At 37.9% G+C, this 18,659-nt stretch overlaps 1 protein-coding gene across 1 annotated transcript; it reads right to left on the bottom strand.

Annotated features, from left to right (window-relative positions):
* Positions 1-2,451: 2,451 nt before the first annotated feature.
* Positions 2,452-3,396, bottom strand: LOC110290483 (olfactory receptor 4P4-like). The gene has a single exon (XM_021157038.1). The coding sequence runs from the start codon at positions 3,394-3,396 to the stop codon at positions 2,452-2,454; it is 945 nt and encodes a 314-aa protein (XP_021012697.1).
* Between the last annotated feature and the right edge of the window lie 15,263 nt (positions 3,397-18,659).

Genomic DNA, 18,659 nt, shown 5'->3' with positions numbered 1-18,659 from the left:
AGTGTATGGATCCACGTGCTCTCTTTCAGTATTTTCCTATTATAAGTGCTTTTTAAAATTGAATTCTGACATGGCTTAAGCCTTCCGCCAGTGTTCCAACAGTCCTAGAAATGTCCTTGAGCGAGATCATGGGCTTGGAATTCAGTAAGATTGTAAAAGCTAAGTCACTCCCTTACACAGGAATTTACCATCACTAAGAAAGAAGTTTCAGACCAAAGGAGAAACCAGAATAGATACTATAGCAGAGTTACACCCATACACACGTATTTAAAATGGCCTAAGGGGAAGGTGGACTATACAAGAGACTAAAATAGGAACTATGGCAAGGACTCGAAGCCCTTGACCCTAGCTTCTAAGATTAGTGAATCTTAGAGCCCTTGTTGATCCCAGCTGTTATCAATGAATTCTATCCCAGGTGGTTCCCCTTAGACCTTTTGTGTTTGCATTCCTCTGTTTTATGTAAGATTCCGGTTACCTCACTCAATTGTACCTTGCAAATATGTCACCCAACTTCCTTATTGTCCTCTATATAAAAACTTTGATGCTCGAGTTACAAAATTACACTCAGATTCCACAGGAACTCTCCTGTGTGTGTCTGTTTGTCGCTCATCCACACTGTGCCCACCCGCGTCGAGAGACCCCGTTCCACGCAGACACAGGGACCCAGAGGGTCTGCGACAAATAAATAAATAAAGACAAATAAAAGTTGAGGTTATAATTTAGTGGTATACTGCATGTTGAGTGTACTTAAAAGTCTTAAGGAATGAACGTAAACATAAAATCAAAATGTATTTAAGTATCATTTGGTGTGTTTATTTAGGACTTAAATTTTTCTTAGTTTGGTTTTGGTTAGATGTGATTATTTTTCATTATTTATTTCCTGTTTTAAATATGTCTTGACTGCAGTTTCTACTCCTTTCACTTCTCCCTAACTTCTCCTCCATTTCTCTTCAAAACACAAGCAGGCCTCCCAGGGCTATCCACAGAACATGGCTTAACAAGATACAATAAGACTAGGCACAAACACTCCTATCAAGTCTGCATGAGACCACCCAGATGGAGAAAAGCTATCCCAAGAGTTGATAAAATAGCCAGAGACATCCCAACAGACACTTTTAGGAGCCCCAATAAAACACAAATGTAACAAACATAACATATATACAGAGGGTGTAGCATAAATCCATGCAGGCTCATTTTTAAGAAACATTTCTAAAAAAAAATAAGGTATAAAATTATGAATTTAATTTATGTGACACATGTATATTATACTCATAATCTTGCTCAATCTAACTATGAAAATCTAATTGTTTTACTTTTATAAAGAACTGCTAGCATATCTTCAGGATTAGCAGCATTGGATATTGAGGGAATTTGGGTATTCTGTCTGTTTTTTGCTTGCTTGTTTGGTTGGTTAGTTGTTTGGTTGTTTGGTTGTTTTTAGTTTGTTGCTTTGCCACAAGAATCTTCCTGGAGAAGGTAAACTGAGGAAGGGGGTATATATGAGGCATGGACGCTCAACGACAGTAACAAGAGCAAGCTAGGCAAGGCAAATTAAGGAAAAATGGACTGGAACTGGAAAAGACTTTTGTGTACATCACAAGAAGAAATATAGGAGATGAGAGAGCAAATATATCATGAAAGTGTCCCATGAGACAAGCTGTCTTAAGACATTTGTACATGAACTGAGTGACCTTCTAGCTGTGAAATATTATATCACTTCATGTATACCAAAGATATATTCATATGACTATTGCTATCTGCTAAAGGATGGATAGGAAGATTTACAAAAGATATATGTCCCACTGAAATTTCCAAATTCAAAATCAAAAATCATAACAGCATACCTGTTCAATTATAGTGAGTACTGATGGCAAAGACTAAGACGTGAATCTGCTCTGTAAGGGGTGAGAAGAGGAAGGAAAGGAAATATGGGAGCTTAATGTGTTCAGAACATATTACATAGATGAATGAATATACCCTTATATAATCCAATATCATGTTCATGAATATATGACAAGAGGAATCACTAAAAAGAATTAATGTTAAAACCAACAAGTGAGAAAACTGAATTAAATTACTACTATTTAAAAAGTTCTTTGTAATTTATTTTGAGACAGAAGATTAAAGTTGTTACAAATTTACTTCATTTTCAGTGGTGTGTGTGTGTGTGTGTGTTTGCATGTGTGCATGTGTGTGCTAGGGTTGCTAGGAAAGGAACCTAGGCTATCCCCTTCCAAAGGAACCTAGGCTATCCCCATTCTAACATGCCCTCTATCAAACCAAGACAATTCTTGCAACCTTTCCACCAATCTGATCGTCACTGGATACACTTGTACTATGTAGATTAGACAGAGCACTAAGTTGTTTCTTCGGCTCATAACTTTACCCCAAACAGTTTCAATTTTCTGTGAAATGTCAAAAAGTAGCTGACCTAGGAACATCAGAGCAGAATCATAATATTCTATCACTTACTTCAACTCTGAGTGACAGCCGAGACCACACCTTGTGGATGGCACTTTTCATCTCACTATTTCTCAGAGTATAGATAAGGGGATTCAACATTGGGGCAATCACAGTGTAAAACACAGAAATTTCCTTATCCTTGTTCTCACTTCCTGCAGGTAAAATATAGATATAAATACAGGGCCCAAAAAATAAAACTACTACCATTATGTGTGAACTACAGGTTGAGAGTGCTTTGCGCTTCCCTGCAGATGATCTTGTCCTCAAAGAATACAATATGAGTATGTAAGAGGCAAGTAGTACAATAAAAATGGCAAAAAGCACCATCCCAGAGTTGGCAATTGCTAAGATACTTACAACATGAACGTCTTTACAGACCAGCTTCAAAAGCGGCTTGATGTCACACAAGTAGTGATTAATGTGGTTGGGACCACAGAACGGCAGACTGAGCACCATCAGTAGTAAAGCAATGGAGTGCCAGAACCCCAGTATCCAGGCCGTGACAATCAACATATCACATCTCTTCCTGCTCATGATAACCATGTAGTGCAGGGGCTTGACAATGGCAACATAGCGGTCCAAGGCCATGGACACCAGGATGAAGATTTCCACACCTGCCAGCAAGTGGGAAGTGAAGAGCTGGGTCATGCACTCATTATAGGAAATGTTTTTTCTTGTTGAGGCCAAGTCTCTGATGAGCCTGGGAATCACAGTGGAGGTGTAGCAGAGGTCCATGAGGGAAAGATGGCAGAGAAAATAATACATTGGTTGTTCAATTAGGTGGCTGTAGGTGATGGTAAATAGGATGACAGAGTTCCCCATTAAGATAGCCAGGTAGCAAAGCAGGAACAAGAGAAAGAACAGCAGCTCTATTTGTCTATTCTGCCAAAGACCTGTAAAAATGAACTCTGTGACATTTTTATGATTTTCCATGAATTCTAGGTGAATCCACATGCACAGCTGAAACTTAGTTCATCTGAAATTAAACATGAAAAGAGATGCAACTTTGATAGACTCTTTTAAACTTTTATAAGATGTTATATTGAATAACAAAAGTCATATTTGATTTATGCATATGCATTAATTAAGCCCTTTAGGAAATTATATAAATACACACCTAATTCTTAATTCAATATTAGTAATGGTATTTTATACCTAGAAAATTTTATAAATATTTATATATATTAAACTCTTATAAAGCCAAATTGGTTCTGTGCTGATATACATTTTACATATGAACAAATAAAGAAATGACAGGTTTAAATGATTTATAGAAACTCCTGAAGATGATGCAAATCTAAGCACGGAATATTTTGCCCAATTCCATTTTACTAATTTCTCTCTCATATTTTCCATACCAGGAAAAATTCCACTCATTTTCCCTCCTTAAAAAATGATTAGATAATATTACATTGTTTCTGCATTATGAAAGATATAAAAGTTTGTAACTCTTGATTCTGTGTTTCACATATTATTTATCTAGATGTTACTATCTCATAGTTAGAAGTTTATAAATTATTTGGAATTAATACCAATTTTCTAAAGAATGCAGTGTTCTTAATTACACAAGTGAAAGAGCATGAATAGTGAGTTTGACAGTATGTTCAGTGTTTCTTTTTAGATGATTCAACAACAACAACAACCTCAAAACAGAAACAGTCTAGGAATAAATAATTTGAGGTAACTGTCTGGCATTTAAATAGAAAGTATAACTTTTATATTTCTCTAAGAATGTAACAGCATATTAAGAGATAACTGGTAATATGTTTTAGTCACTCCAGAGTGCAAATCAGTCCTGTGGACTGCCTTGTTATTTACTCTCACATTGAAGATATGGTAGCATGATAATGTTGTTATCTTGGGATATTAATGGAATAAGTTAACTATATCATGTTTTAACAATATTTCAATGTCCTTCTCAACAAAATCATACTTTATTTCTAATAGAATATAAAATATAATGTGTTTTTGATTAGAGGTAGTAGGTACAGAAATTTGCCAAGGGGATGGATATAGCACTCAATTCTGTGATTTTAATTCTATAAATGAGATTAGCTAGAATCCCCATGCATCAATGAGTGAGAAGAATTAAGGTTCCTGTTTTGTGTTTTTCCACCAAAAGAATGGTTGACAACAACTTGACAACTACTATGGACTACACAAAGTAAAATACTGACTTTTTATAAATTTGTTCCAGATTCATACTCTACAGAATAATCTATGGAATGAAGAGGCAAAAATATATGTGCATGAACAAGAAAGAATCAAAACCATAGAAACAGAAATCCTAATGGTTCAAAGTATTGTGTAGATACTGATGTAAGCATGAAACTTTTTAGTATAGTAATCCAGGTCTATTTTACTTGCATTAATCGATGTTCTAAGAAATGCAACTCTATGTGGATGGAAAATCCAGTATAGTAGTAATATAGTTCTATTTTAGTATAGTAATCCAGGTCTATTTTACTTGCATTAATCGATGTTCTAAGAAATGCAACTCTATGTGGATGGAAAATCCAGTATAGTAGTAATATAGTTCTATTTTAGTATAGTAATCCAGGTCTATTTTACTTGCATTAATCGATGTTCTAAGAAATGCAACTCTATGTGGATGGAAAAGCTTCAAGGTTGTTTCATAGAGTATCTATTAGTTGATCAAACAAACCTCAGTATGTACAATCATCCACAAGCTCTACTCTATCAGAAAGCCCCCTCTGTTCTTTTTATTTTATGTTGATTATTATTGAAGTAAAGAAGAAAGGAAAAGAAGTAGGATAGGAAGGAATGATGTAGGGAAGAAGACACAAATAGCAACTTTCATAATCATATTTAGAGAAAACATATTTTAGGTTTAGTAACATACCTTTTATTTAAACCTTGTATTTATTTTCTAAAAGTCTACAATTGATTTTTTAGTAGAATAGTCTCAATACAAATTGTTTTCAATGCTTTGTTAACTGCATCTTGAAAAGGAAAAGTAGACAAAAAGAAAAGCATTGAAATATGTCCCGGAGACTTAAATGAAAGGCCAAGAACATGTGAATGTGTGGGTAGGGTTAACCATCAGGAAGTATTTTCTATGACTTTTTTTTCTACTTTAGATAAGCTCATTTTTTTGGAGAAAATTGTAAATCAGCAAAACCTAATCTCAATATCATGTACAATTAAAGAAATAGAAAGGTAAACTTCCTTTATATTTAACAGTAATAATGCTCTAAACATAGTATTAAATCATTTTTATCACTTTTCCTATTTTAAGTCTATCATGATCTGGTGAACCCTATGCCATTTTATATTTGTATGTTTTCAAAATAGACATAAACAGACATACAACAGGTCAGTTCTTCACATGGACAAAAAATGTATCTCAAAAGTGTTACATATTTCTGAAGCTCATACTTTAATAAAAGGTATTTACAACCTTTGCTTATAAGTTAATTGTCACTGTAATTGCCACGAAATGTTTTAAAATATCATATTACATAAATAACTGTGAATAAATTATGTCAAGAATTCAATTTATATGTCGAATTTGTAAATACCATATTTTGTACTGAATAAAATTAGTACCTTGAAGAATTGTGTATAATCAAAGCACACTTTCTAAACATACACACACACAAATATACATATACATACATATATATGTGTATATATATATAAACACACATACATATGCTATTCATAACATTTTTGTCAGTATTCAAATATTTCTGGGATGTCATATTTCCTTTAAAGTGCTTCATCGTTTCACATATATATATATGTGTGTGTGTGTGTGTACACACACGCACAAACACACACATACACACACACATATATATATGTATATATATATATATATATATATATATATATATGCTATTCATAACACTTACTTTTGTCAGGATTCAAATATTTCTTGGATGTCATGTTTCCCTTAAAGTGCTTCATCTTTTCTTATCTTTGACCTGTAAGGGAAACAAAACAGTAGATGTTAAAAGAACCTATCTTTTCCATGAAGCTTTAACCCAATGTAGCTTTGAAAGATTTACTGCCTGAAGTACTTTAAACTGAAAGAAAAGAAAACCCAAGGGGAACTGTCTCAGGAGCTCTTTTTGCAATATGTCTAGTCTATGGTTATGAATGTGAAGGTCAAGCCAACACTAATCAGTGGTCACATATTAAGGCTTTCTTTTATGTACTATTAAGAACTATGGCATAATATAATGGAATTACATAATGACATGTAATAAATGCTGGATTGCTTATCATTTAACTGTATCACTGTGCTAAAAGAGTAAACATAAGTCTTTAATATTATTAATATTAAAACCAATATTCAAATTCATTGTTATTATATGAAAATTTTCAAACACTTCTCAATGTTTAATTATGCCCACTGGAAATTTAGAAGACATGCAGAGTACTGTCTTAATAGGGACTCACAGGCATTAGTATAATGCTGAAGGTAGAAAATTCTACAGGATGTAATGTGTTGTCCTTGTTTTTGATATGTGGAATTATTCTTACCCTTGTCTGAAGCAGCTTGAATAACTTGGGCAATTAAAACTGTGCATTTTTATAAATAATTCCTTCATATGATTTAATTATTCTACCAAATATTAACTTACTTATGATAAGGTCAGGATATAAAACTACAAATGCAAGTCTGTCATAGTGAAATATGTCTGCAATCATCCATCCCTCAGGGGACTGAGTCAGGAGGATTGACACAAGCTTTAAAACAACTTGGTGTTCCGTCAGAGCTCTACTTCAACCAGGACTACAGAGTAAGGCTCTGTCTTAAAGTGGCACACAAAACACTATTTACTAGGGATCTGGGAAATATGTTGCTCTAATAAGCAATTCTCACACATTTACATACAAGTCATTACCCATATCTTTGTATATATTTCATTTACTTGTTTTAAAATTATTCTGGTTCCATTTTTCCTTCTTTTGTATTTTGCTTTATTAATCCTATTTACCTCTGTTTGTGTAGTATTTCAATATACAAAGTTTTTTTCATGTCTTCACGGTATACCTTCTCAAATATACTTCTTATTAAATTCCCATTTAGCATATGTTAAAAAGTTCTACTTTATTTTTTCTTGTTGTTGTTGTTTATAGTTTAGCAGGTTTAAAGGCACTACATTTTTTTCCTTTTTTTTTCGATTTTATGAAATATTTTCTTCTTTGCATTTCAAATGCTACCTCCAAAGCCCCCTATGCGCTGCCCCTGCCTTGCTCCCCAACCCACCCACTTCCACGTAATTTATTTATCGTCATTTTATTTGATTACTAAATACCGTTACAGCCACATTGCAGGCCAGACTCTAGAGAGTACTTTATAATTTATTTAAGATCAATGAAATTCATAACACTGTTTAAACACATTGTAAACAAAACCTGTATTCACCTGATTTAATTGTCTTCTTGGAGGCTTACTGCTTTCTTGCTCTTTCTGAAATCTGGCTGGCTGGTTTAAGTAATATTCTTGGCTCAAACTGTTCTCCAAGCTGACTGCTTGAACCTGGCTTCTCTCAGCTTCTCACTGAATTGATCTGCTTGACCTCAAACTAATTCTGGTAATTGGTTCTAATCTTCTTGGACCTTCCCATTCTCTGGTTTTTCTCTCTTCGCCTGTGTCTAACTTGTTATCTCTTCAACCTATATTTGTAAAACTGTCACAGTAAAAAAGAGTAAAAACTGCCTCCTCTCTCTGCACTGCTTTCTTAAGTGCGTTTTTTCCTATGCGGTTCCCTTGAGGACTGGGCATATCTTATCTCTGATTCTTTTTGCCAAATCTTTCTCAAATTTGTCAATTTCTGTGTCCTTGAATGAGATGTGACATTCCAACATGGCTGCTTCCTCCTACCTTCATTGTTTGGGATTGAATGTGTGTATTGAGGGTATATCTGTATTCCAGCTAGAATTATAAAAGGTCTGTGTTCCAGCCAGTTCACACAGACCTAGATGGTCTTTGGATGTTATTCCTTTCAAGAGTAGCAACACAGTTAGATTAAAATTCCTTTATACATTTCCTTTTTTGATTTAAACTAAAATTTTCCACATTTTAACTATAACAATAATTAATTCCAAGAACTTAACAGTCCAAATAGCCTTGAGGAAGATATATTGACTTGATGGTCCTTTATAACTGCAGTCCTGAGCATCTGTCCTTCAGCAAATGTCAGTATCAGCATCAAGGTTTTCCATTCGGCCAGTATGATGAATGAATGATCTGTTCTTTTGCAGCCACTTTACTGAGCTTTCTTCATGTAGAGTGGTAAACTTCATTTTTCTACATTATCTGTGTTGCTGTCTTTCTGCTTCTCTTCCTTTTTTTAATCATGCCTTTCATGTGGATGTTTCTCTTATTCAGTTTTGATACTTATCAATCAAACTATAGTACATAAGATAGCACTATAATATCTTTAATACCTAGTTTAGTTTTCTGTAGTTGCTTTGTGGATTGCTGACAGAAAATATCTGGATCACATTGTTTGTTGACTGAGTACAAACTAACCCCCTTAGCAAGTTTCCCATAAAAAGGGATTGCTTGAAATATCTCTTGATGAACTGTCTTTATGAGCTTAATCCCTACACTTAACAAACCTTCTATGAATCCCAGAAGGGTGAGGTCTTCTAGAGCATTTTCTTGGAACACCCTATTGAAAATCCCTTTTCAAATGAGCTTGTCTCTTACAGTGGCTACAATGGACATTTGATGTCCAGGACTATTGTCTATTGCTTTTCCAATTCCAGTTATCAGAGTCAGTATCAGCCATGTCATAATCCATTCAGCCATGGTTGTTGATTGAGGTTTTAAAAGTATAAGAACTTTTTAACATTCTGCATTGTATTTTTGGAGTCAAAGTTTCAATTAAAACCCAGCTAACATCTGGATCTAATATTGTCCTCTTTATTGGACATATTATCTATATGCATTAATTCATGTAAGACATCAGTGAAAGTTTGTTTGGGACTTTTATTAATCTTTATGAAGGACATAGACATCTTTCCTTTTCCTATACCTTATCCCAGGCTCTTAAAACTAACAAAGGACAGTATATAATAAGAGAGTCATAAAAAATGCATCTAGTGTTTTAAATCAGCAAATTGCCCTTCACCTAACAATGGATCTTTCACAATATTAACATCTCTAGGCATATTACAATATTTCATAGTTGCAGCTTCTTCTAGCCACTAAGTCAGTTGTTATTGAGAATAGTTTAACTGCTATTATATCATCCCAGTTTTGGTAGATATTCTTCTTTTGTGTAGCTCAGGTATTTTATATCTGTCTCACATTGGAAGGGTGTATTCCAGATGCTAATATTGACCCTATAAAATGTTTAAGGCTATATATTTTAAGAAGAATTCAAACTAGCTGCTCATTTTGTTATTAGTTACCATAGGTATCCAATTAAGCACTTCTCTTCTTCTATCTCTTATCTCTTAAGATTTTGCATTACCACAGCTAATTTTTCTTGTACATCTATTTTTTTTGTTGTGCAGTTTGTTTTCAACCTTTTTTAGACAGGAAATACATTAAGATTGTGATTGAATGTAAGGAGGTTTATATTCTAATGGTCATAGTTGCAATAAGTATTGTGATAGCTTTTTCAAGTAACATTTCCATCCTTTCAATTCCTACTCTTGGTCTTAACAGATCTGAAATGGAATTTCCCATGCATAAATCAGGAAACTTCTGTCTATACAGTTAAAATTGTAATAGTGTCTGGTCTTGGGAACTCCCCTTGAACTGAATCCCATTTTGGGCCTGTCACTGGATCTTCTTTTCCTCAGGCTCCTCTCAATTTCCATCCCTGTAATTATTTCAGACAGAAGCAATTGTGGGTCAGAGATATGACTGTGGAATGGCAACCCCATCCCTCACTGTCTTCCTGCTGATGGGATCTATAAGTTCACGTTCTCTACTCTCAGGTACTTCATCGAAAGTCCTTCTCTTTGAATCCTGGAAATCTCTCACCTCCCAGGTCTCTGGTCCAATCTGGGTTTCCCCTTACCTTCTATTTCCTGAGGTTGCTTGTTTACCTTCTTTCTGCTGGCCCTCTGGGGTTCACTACTTTTCCCACAGGAATATGAGACCACTCTCACCTTTCCTCCCTATCCCTTCCCCACCTCATCCAATTTCCCAGGATAAACAAATTTTGATATTACTTTTTGATATTACTTTTTGATATTACTTACTGTGGTAGTTTGAGTATGCTTGACCATGGGTGCCTGCATGGAGCCATACTTGCCACCATAATGATAATGAACTGACCCTCTGAAACTGATATCCAGACCCAATTATATTTTTGCCTGTGTAAGAATTGCCTTTATCATAATATCTCTCTTTTTAAATTTTTATTAGATAATTTCTTTATATACATTCCAAGTTTCAAATGCTCTCCTGAAAATTCCCCATGCCCTCCCCCCCCCACACTCCCCTATTCACCCACTCCCACTTCTTTGCTCTGGTGATCCTGTACTGAGGCATATAAAGTTTGCAAGACCGATGGGCCTCTCTTCCTTGTGATGGCCTACTAGGCCACCTTCTGATACATTTGCAGTTAGAGGCACGAGCTCCAGGGGGTACAGGTTAGTTCATATTTTTGTTCCACCTATAGGGTTGCAGATCCCTTGAGCACCTTGGGTACATTCTCTAGCTCCTTCATTGGGGGCCCTGTGATCCATCAAATAGCTGACTGTAAGCATCAACTTCTCTGTTTGTGAGGTTCTGGCATAGCCTCACAAGAGACAGCTATAGCAGGGTCCTTTCAGCAAAATCTTACTAGTGTATGCAATGGTGTCAGTGTTTGGAGGCTGATTATGGGATGGATCTCTGGGTATGACAGTCTCTAGGTGGTCCATCCTTTCATCTCAGCTCCAACTGTTGTCTCTGAAACTCCTTCCATGGATGTTTTGATCCCAATCTAAGAAGGGGCAAAGTGTCCACACTTTGGTCTTCCTTCTTGAATTTCATGTGTTTTGCTAATTGTATCTTGGGTATTCAGAGCTTCTGGGCTAATATCCCCTTATCAGTGAGTATATATCATGTGAGTTCTTTTGTGTTGGGTTACCTCACTCAGGATGATGCCCTCCAGGTCCATCCATTTGCCTAGGAATTTCATAAATTCATTCTTTTAATAGCTGAGTAGTACTCCAATGTGTAAATGTACCACATTTTCTGTATTCACTCTTCTATTGAGGGGCATTTGTGTTCTTTCCAGCTTCTGGATATTATAAATAAGGCTGCTATGAACATAGTGGAGCATGTGTCCTTCTTACCATTTGGAACATCTTCTGGATATATGCCTAGGAGAGGTATTGCTGGATCCTCTGGTAGTATTATGTCCAGTTTTGTGAGGAACTGCCAGACTGATTTCCAGAGTGTTTGTACAAGCTTGCAATCCCACCAACAATGGAGGAGTGTTCCTCTTTCTCCACATCCTCACCAGCATCTGCTGTCACCTGACATTTTTATCGTAGCCATTCTGACTGGTGTGAGGTGGAATCTCAGGGTTGTTTTGATTTGCATTTCCCTGATGATTAAATATGCTGAACATTTTTTCAGGTGCTTCTCAGCCATTCAGTATTCCTCAGGTGAGAATTCGTTGTTTAGCTCTGAGCCCCATTTTTTAATGGGGTTATTTGATTTTCTGGAGTCCACCTTCTTGAGTTCTTTATATATATATTGGATATTAGTCCCCTATCTGATTTAGGATAGGTAAAGATCCTTTTTCCAATCTGTTGGTGGCCTTTTTGTCTTATTGATGGTGTCTTTTGCCTTGCAGAAGCTTTGTAATTTTATTAGGTCCCATTTGTTGATTCTCGATCTTACAGCACAAGCCATTGCTGTTCTATTCAGGAATTTTTTCCCTGTACCTATATCTTCGAGGGTAAGAAACCTGAAATTCCACATCACTCCAATCAGAATGGCTAAGAACAAAAACTCAGGTGAAAGCATATGCTGGCAAGGACATTGAGAAAGAGGAAGATTCCTTCATTGTTGGTGGGATTGCAAGCTGGTACACCTACCCTAGAAATCAGTCTGGAGGTTCCTCAGAAAATTGGATGTAGTACTTCCTGAAGATCCAGCTATACCACTCTTGGGCATATATGTGCGTAAAAGGTGCTCCAACATATAACAAAGACTCCACTATATTCATAGCAGCCTTATTTATAATAGCTGGACGTTGGAAAGAACACATATATTCTTCACCAGGAGAATGGCTACAGAAAATGCAGTACATTTACACAATGGAGTACTACTCAGCTATTAAGAACAATGAATTCCTGAAAATCTTTGGCAAAAGAATGGAACTAGGAAATATCATCTTGAATGAGGTAACCCAATCACAAAAGAACACACATGGTAAGCACTCACTGATACGTGGTTATTAACAAAAATCCAGATTACCAAAGATACAATTCATAGACCATATCAAAATCAAGAAGAAGAGTAACCAAAGTGTGAATGCTTCAGTCCTTAGAAGGGGGAACGAAATACTTACTGGAGAAAATATGGAGACAAAGTGTTGAGCTTAGACTGAAGGAAAGGCCACCAAGAGGCTGCTCTACCTGGGGATCCATCCCATATACAGATTCCAAATCCAAACACTATTGTGGATGCCAATTGATATCAGGAATGTGATAAGATTGTCTCCTGAGAGGGTCTGCCAGAGCCTGGCCAATACAGAGTGAAATGCTCACAGCCAATCATTGGATTAAGCATGGGGTCCCTAATAGAGGAGTTTGAGAAAGGAGTGAAAAAGCTTAAGGAGTTTGCAACCCATAGGAAGAACAACAATTCCAACCAACCAGAACCCACAGATCTCTCAGGGACTAAACCACCAACCAAAGAGTACTCATGGAGTGTCCCATGTAGCAGAGGATGGCCTTGTCGGGCATCAGTGGGAGGAGAGGCCATTGGTACTTTTATGTTTAGATGCCAAAGTATAGGAGAATGCCAGGGCTGGGAGACATGAGTGGGTGACTGGGTGGAGAAATACCATCAGAGAAGCATGGGGGATGGGGGATGAAATAGTGGGTTTCCAAAGGGAAAACCAGGAAAGGGGATATCATTTGAAATGTAAATGAAGAAAATATCCAATAAAAATAATATGCAAGTCCATGCACATTAGCTTGCGCATTGCTAAAGCAATAGAGCTTCTTGAACAGGGTCCCTTCGGGCCTTCATCCTCATCCAGGAGGTCAAGATGAGTTCCAGACCTCTGTGAACCTTCCCAGCCAGAGGAGAGTTGTCTTCTAGGGAGGGCTCTCACCCCAGATCTCAGGGGTGTTCACCATCTTATATCCCTGTCTCTCAGAGACTAGTCTGCACAGGAGAGTGCTTGGTCCACAGAAGCATTAGAATCTCTAAGACAGGGTCCCTTCAGGTCTTCATCTTCAGTCAGAAGGCTGGATACACCAACACACCCGAAAAGCAAGATTTCGATTTAAAATTGTATCTCCTGATGCTGGCAGAGGATTTTAAGTAGGGCATTAATAACTCAATTAAAGAGATACAGGAGAACACTGCTAAAGAGTTAGAAGTCCTTAAAAGGGAGAAAAAAAAAACCCTTAAGAATTATAAGAAAACACTGCTAAAGAGTAAGAAGAACTTAAAGAGGAAACACAAAAACCACTTAAATAATTACAGTAAAACACAGACAAACCAGTGATGGAATTGAACAAATCCATCTAAGATAAAACAATAGAAGTAGAAAGAATAAAGAAAACTCAAAGAGAGCAAATCTGGAGATAGAAATCCTAGGAAAGAAATCAGGAAATACATCAGCAACAGAATACAAGATATGGAAGAGAGAATCTCAGGTGTAGAAAATTCCATAGAAAACATGGACACAACCATCAAACAAATGCAAAATGGAAAAAGAACCTAACTCAAAATATCCAAGAAATCAAGGACACAATGAGAAGACCAAACCTAAGGATAATAGGTAGAGATGAGAATGAAGATTTTCAAATTAAGGGGCCAGTGTATAACTTCAAAAAAATTATATAAGAAAACATCTTTACTTTAAAGAAAGAGATGCCCAAGAACATACAAGAAGCCTAAAGAACTCCAAATAGACTGGACCAGAAAAGAAATTCCTCCCAACACACAATAATCAGAACAACAAATGCACTAAATAAAGATAGAATATTCAGGTGGTGGTGTACACCTTTATTCCCAGCACTCAGGAGGCAGAGGCAGAGGCAGAGGCAGAGGCAGAGGCAGAGGCAGAGGCAGAGGCAGAGGCAGAGGCAGAGGCAGAGGCAGAGGCAGAGGCAGAGGCAGAGGCAGAGGCAGAGGCAGAGGCAGAGGCAGAGGCAGAGGCAGAGGCAGAGGCAGAGGCAGAGGCAGAGGCAGAGGCAGAGGCAGAGGCAGAGGCAGAGGCAGAGGCAGGAAGATCTTTGTGAATTCAAGCCCAGCCTGGTCTAGTAAGTTCCAAGACATGTAGAGATATGTAGAGATCCTGTCTCAAAAACAAAACAGGGCTGGAGCAATGGTTCAGTGGTTAAGAGCACTGACTACTCTGCCAAAGGTTCTGAGTTCAATTCCCAGCAACCACATGGTGCTTTACAACCATCTGTAATGGGATCCGATGCCCTCTTCTAGTGTGTCTGAAGACAGCTTCATTGTACTCATATACATAAGAAAAATAAATCTTTAAAACAAAACACCCAAAAGTAAAACTAAGAAAGTGGTTGGAGTCAGGCAGTGGTGGCGCACGCCTTTAGCCCCAGCAACTTGGGAAGCAGAGGCAGGAGAATTTCTGAGTTCGAGGCCAGCCTGGTCTACAAAGTGTGAGTTCCAGGAAAGCCAGGGCTACACAGAGAAACCCTTTCTTGAAAAAGAAAGAGAGGGCTGGTGAGATGGCTCAGTGGGTAAGAGCACCCGACTGCTCTTCTGAAGGTCCGCATGGTGGCTCACAACCACCCGTAGCAGGTAATTGCGCTACTGTTCTTACAAGACCTGGTTTTCATTGCCAGACCTACATGAGGGCTCTCAACTGTCTGCATGCTTGTTCCAAGATGCCTGTTCTGACCTCCATAGGTACATATACTCAGGTTCACATCAAATACATAAAATTAAAAAAAAAAAAAGAATTGAGGGCTGAGGGTATAACTTTGTAGGCCTTTTAAGGCACAGGACCTGAGTTTGAGAATCAATATTAAACAAAAAAGAACGGGGGGGGGACTATTAAGAAAACAGACCTAGAAATCTAGAAAGTTCTTGATCCGAAAGTCTTATCAAAAACCAAGTGCAGCAGCATGGTGCTCTGGGGGTTGAAGGTGTTCAACTAATTGAGCCCAAGCATGAAGGCAGGTCTCAGGGAAACAGAAGCAACTCGCAAAGGAAAAGACAGTAATCAAGATGGTGAAGACTGATGAGTAAGACAGTTGTAGAAACTCAAGGCACTAAGTATTTACTATTAACTACAGTAGACTGGCTGGCCTTGAACTCAAGAGATCCTCCAGCTTGTCTCCCTCGTGCTGGGATTAAAGGAGTATGCCACCACTGGCAGGCTTGGTATTGACTACTGAAAAGAAAAGTAAAAAGCAGCCCTCCACTATCTAACTTTAAAATCACCAGAAAATAAAACTATGCTTGGAAATATTAAAAAAAAAAAAGAATATTCAAAGCAGTAAGGGAAAAAGATCAGGTAACATCTAAAGACAGACCAATCAGAATTATACCTGACTTCTCCCCAGAGACTATAGAAGCTGGAAGATCCTGGGCAGATGTCACACAGACCCTGGTGGGAAGAATTTGCTTCTTCTGGATGCTATCTTAAAGAATTGCCTGCCTTGATTTCAGTGACACTAGCTTTGTGTCTTTCAGAGACTCCCACACTAAACTTCTATTCATAACTTACCATATTTCTGGAATACTAACTGTACTGGCTATTTTTGTGTCAACTTGACACAGCTGGAGTTATCACAGAGAAAGGAGCTTCAGTTGAGGAAATGCCTCCATGAGATCCAACTGTAAGGCATTTTCTCAATTAGTGATCAAGGGGGAAAGGCCCCTTGTGGGTGGGATCATCCCTGGGCTGGTAGTCTTGGGTTCTATAAGAGAGTAGGCTGAGCAAGCCAGAGGAAGCAAGCCAGTAAAGAACATCCCTCCATGGCCTCTGCATCAGCTCCTGCTTCCTGACCTGCTTGAGTTCCAGTCCTGACTTCCTTTGGTGATGAACAGCAGTATGGAAGTGTAAGCCGAATAAACCCTTTCCTCCCCAACTTGCTTCTTGGTCATGATGTTTGTGCAGGAAAAGAAACCCTGAATAAGACAAATTGGTACCAGCAGAGTGGGGTATTCCTGTGAAAACCTGACCATGTTTTGGGGAGGACTGTGGAAGGACTTTGGAACTTTGGGCTTGAAGATCCATTTGCTGTTAAGAGCTCTGTCAGATGTTGTGTAGGAGCTTGGAAGATAATGTTGAGAAGAGTGCAGAAGATGGAGACCTGGTTTGTGAAATTTCAGAGGGAAAATTAAAGACTCTTTTCAGGGCCATTGTTACTTTGGTTGTGAAGATTCTCTGGTTCTGGTTAGCTGGGGCTGAAGAATCAGCTGTGATTAACAAAATACCAGAACTACTAAAGCAAAAACTTTGCATTACTGGGACTATTTTTGCTGGTTAGCTGGAGCTAAGAAATTAGCGGTGATTAAGAAGAGACCAGCATCATTAAGGTGACATCTTCTGGGAAGTGTTTTCTGAAAGCACAAAGAGGCTGTGTTCTAGAGATAGGCAAGGTTGTACTCCTTCTGCAGCGGGACTTGGTAATGTGTAAGGGTCACCCAGGTGGTACTGGTTTTGAAGGCATGAAGGGGTCATGCAGAGCAGCTGAGGCTCGGCACTGTGAGAGGCCATGGAAGGCCATTGGTGAAGGTGCAGCCTCAGTTGTAATTGAAGGCCCAGGACTGAAGGGGTCATGCAGTGTTTTGGAGATGCCAGTACCATGAGATGACCACCAAGAGCAGCAGCAGCAGTGTAGTACAGGCATCTGGAGCCCAGAGGACGATGTGTGTGCTACAAAGGGCATGGCTGGAGAAGTGACCCAAGCCCTTGGAGGAGCCCAGAAGATCGTGAGTTGGATCCCAGATGTTGGACAGTTGGAGATTGATTTTTGCTTTGATTGTGACTGTGCCCTGATATTTTCCCTCTTGAAGGAAGACACTGTTTTAGTGGAGCCCACAGTTAAGAGACTTTTAATTGTAAAGAGACTTTGGATTTTAAAAGAGATGAATATTTTAAAGAGATTGAAAATTTAAGAATATGTAAAGACTGTGGGACTTTTAAAGTTATGTAGATCTTGGAGATGAATAAGAATGTAAGAGTTGAGGCTTACTAGTGATGTGTTTGTGTGTCAAGTTGACAAGGGGTCAATTGTACTGGCTAATTTTGTGTCAACTTGACACAGCTGGAGTTATCACAGAGAAAGGAGCTTCAGTTGAGGAAATGCCTCCATGATCCAACTGTAAGGCATTTTCTCAATTAGTGATCAAGGGGGAAAGGCCCCTTGTGGGTGGGACAATCCCTGGGCTGGTAGTCTTGGGTTCTATAAGAGAGTAGGCTGAGCAAGCCAGAGGAAGCAAGCCAGTAAAGAACATCCCTCCATGGCCTCTGCATCAGCTCCTGCTTCCTGACCTGCTTGAGTTCCAGTCCTGATTTCCTTTGGTGATGAACAGCAGTATGGAAGTGTAAGCCGAATAAACCCTTTCCTCCCCAACTTGCTTCTTGGTCATGATGTTTGTGCAGGAATAGAAACCCTGACTAAGACACTAACCAACTGCCCCAACTTCTGTAGCCTGTAAGACAGTTAATTAAAATTTTACATAATAAATCCTCAAGCCTCTCAAACTATGTAACTTAATTTCATGATTCCTGCTGTCTCAATCAAAGGAGCATGGGGAAATAGGCAGGGCAGAGAAACAGAAATTCAAATTATTCAATATTTGTAAGGTCTACTATTTTTTCCTAGTCTTCTCAATTGTTCAAAAATTACTATTTAATCATTCTTTCTGACTCTTACTAGACAGAAAGCAGATATACTGTGAAGGGCTTAGGGTAGATAAGATGTTATCTAAAGTTTGTGAGGAAATAACTACTTAGGAAGATATCAGCACCACCCCTGTGAATGTTATTTTTTTCATCATTATCATTACATATACTTTAAGCACCATTACTGCCATT

Source organism: Mus caroli, unplaced genomic scaffold (assembly GCF_978045245.1).
Source record: "Mus caroli unplaced genomic scaffold, Mus_caroli_1 scaffold_2, whole genome shotgun sequence".
NCBI lineage: Eukaryota > Metazoa > Chordata > Mammalia > Rodentia > Muridae > Mus > Mus caroli.
This window is presented reverse-complemented; position numbering and strand designations above follow the sequence as displayed.

Bases quoted from the DNA above. Each gene is read 5' to 3' on its own strand.
- LOC110290483 (XM_021157038.1), bottom strand. From the start codon at position 3,396: ATGGAAAATCATAAAAATGTCACAGAGTTCATTTTTACAGGTCTTTGG.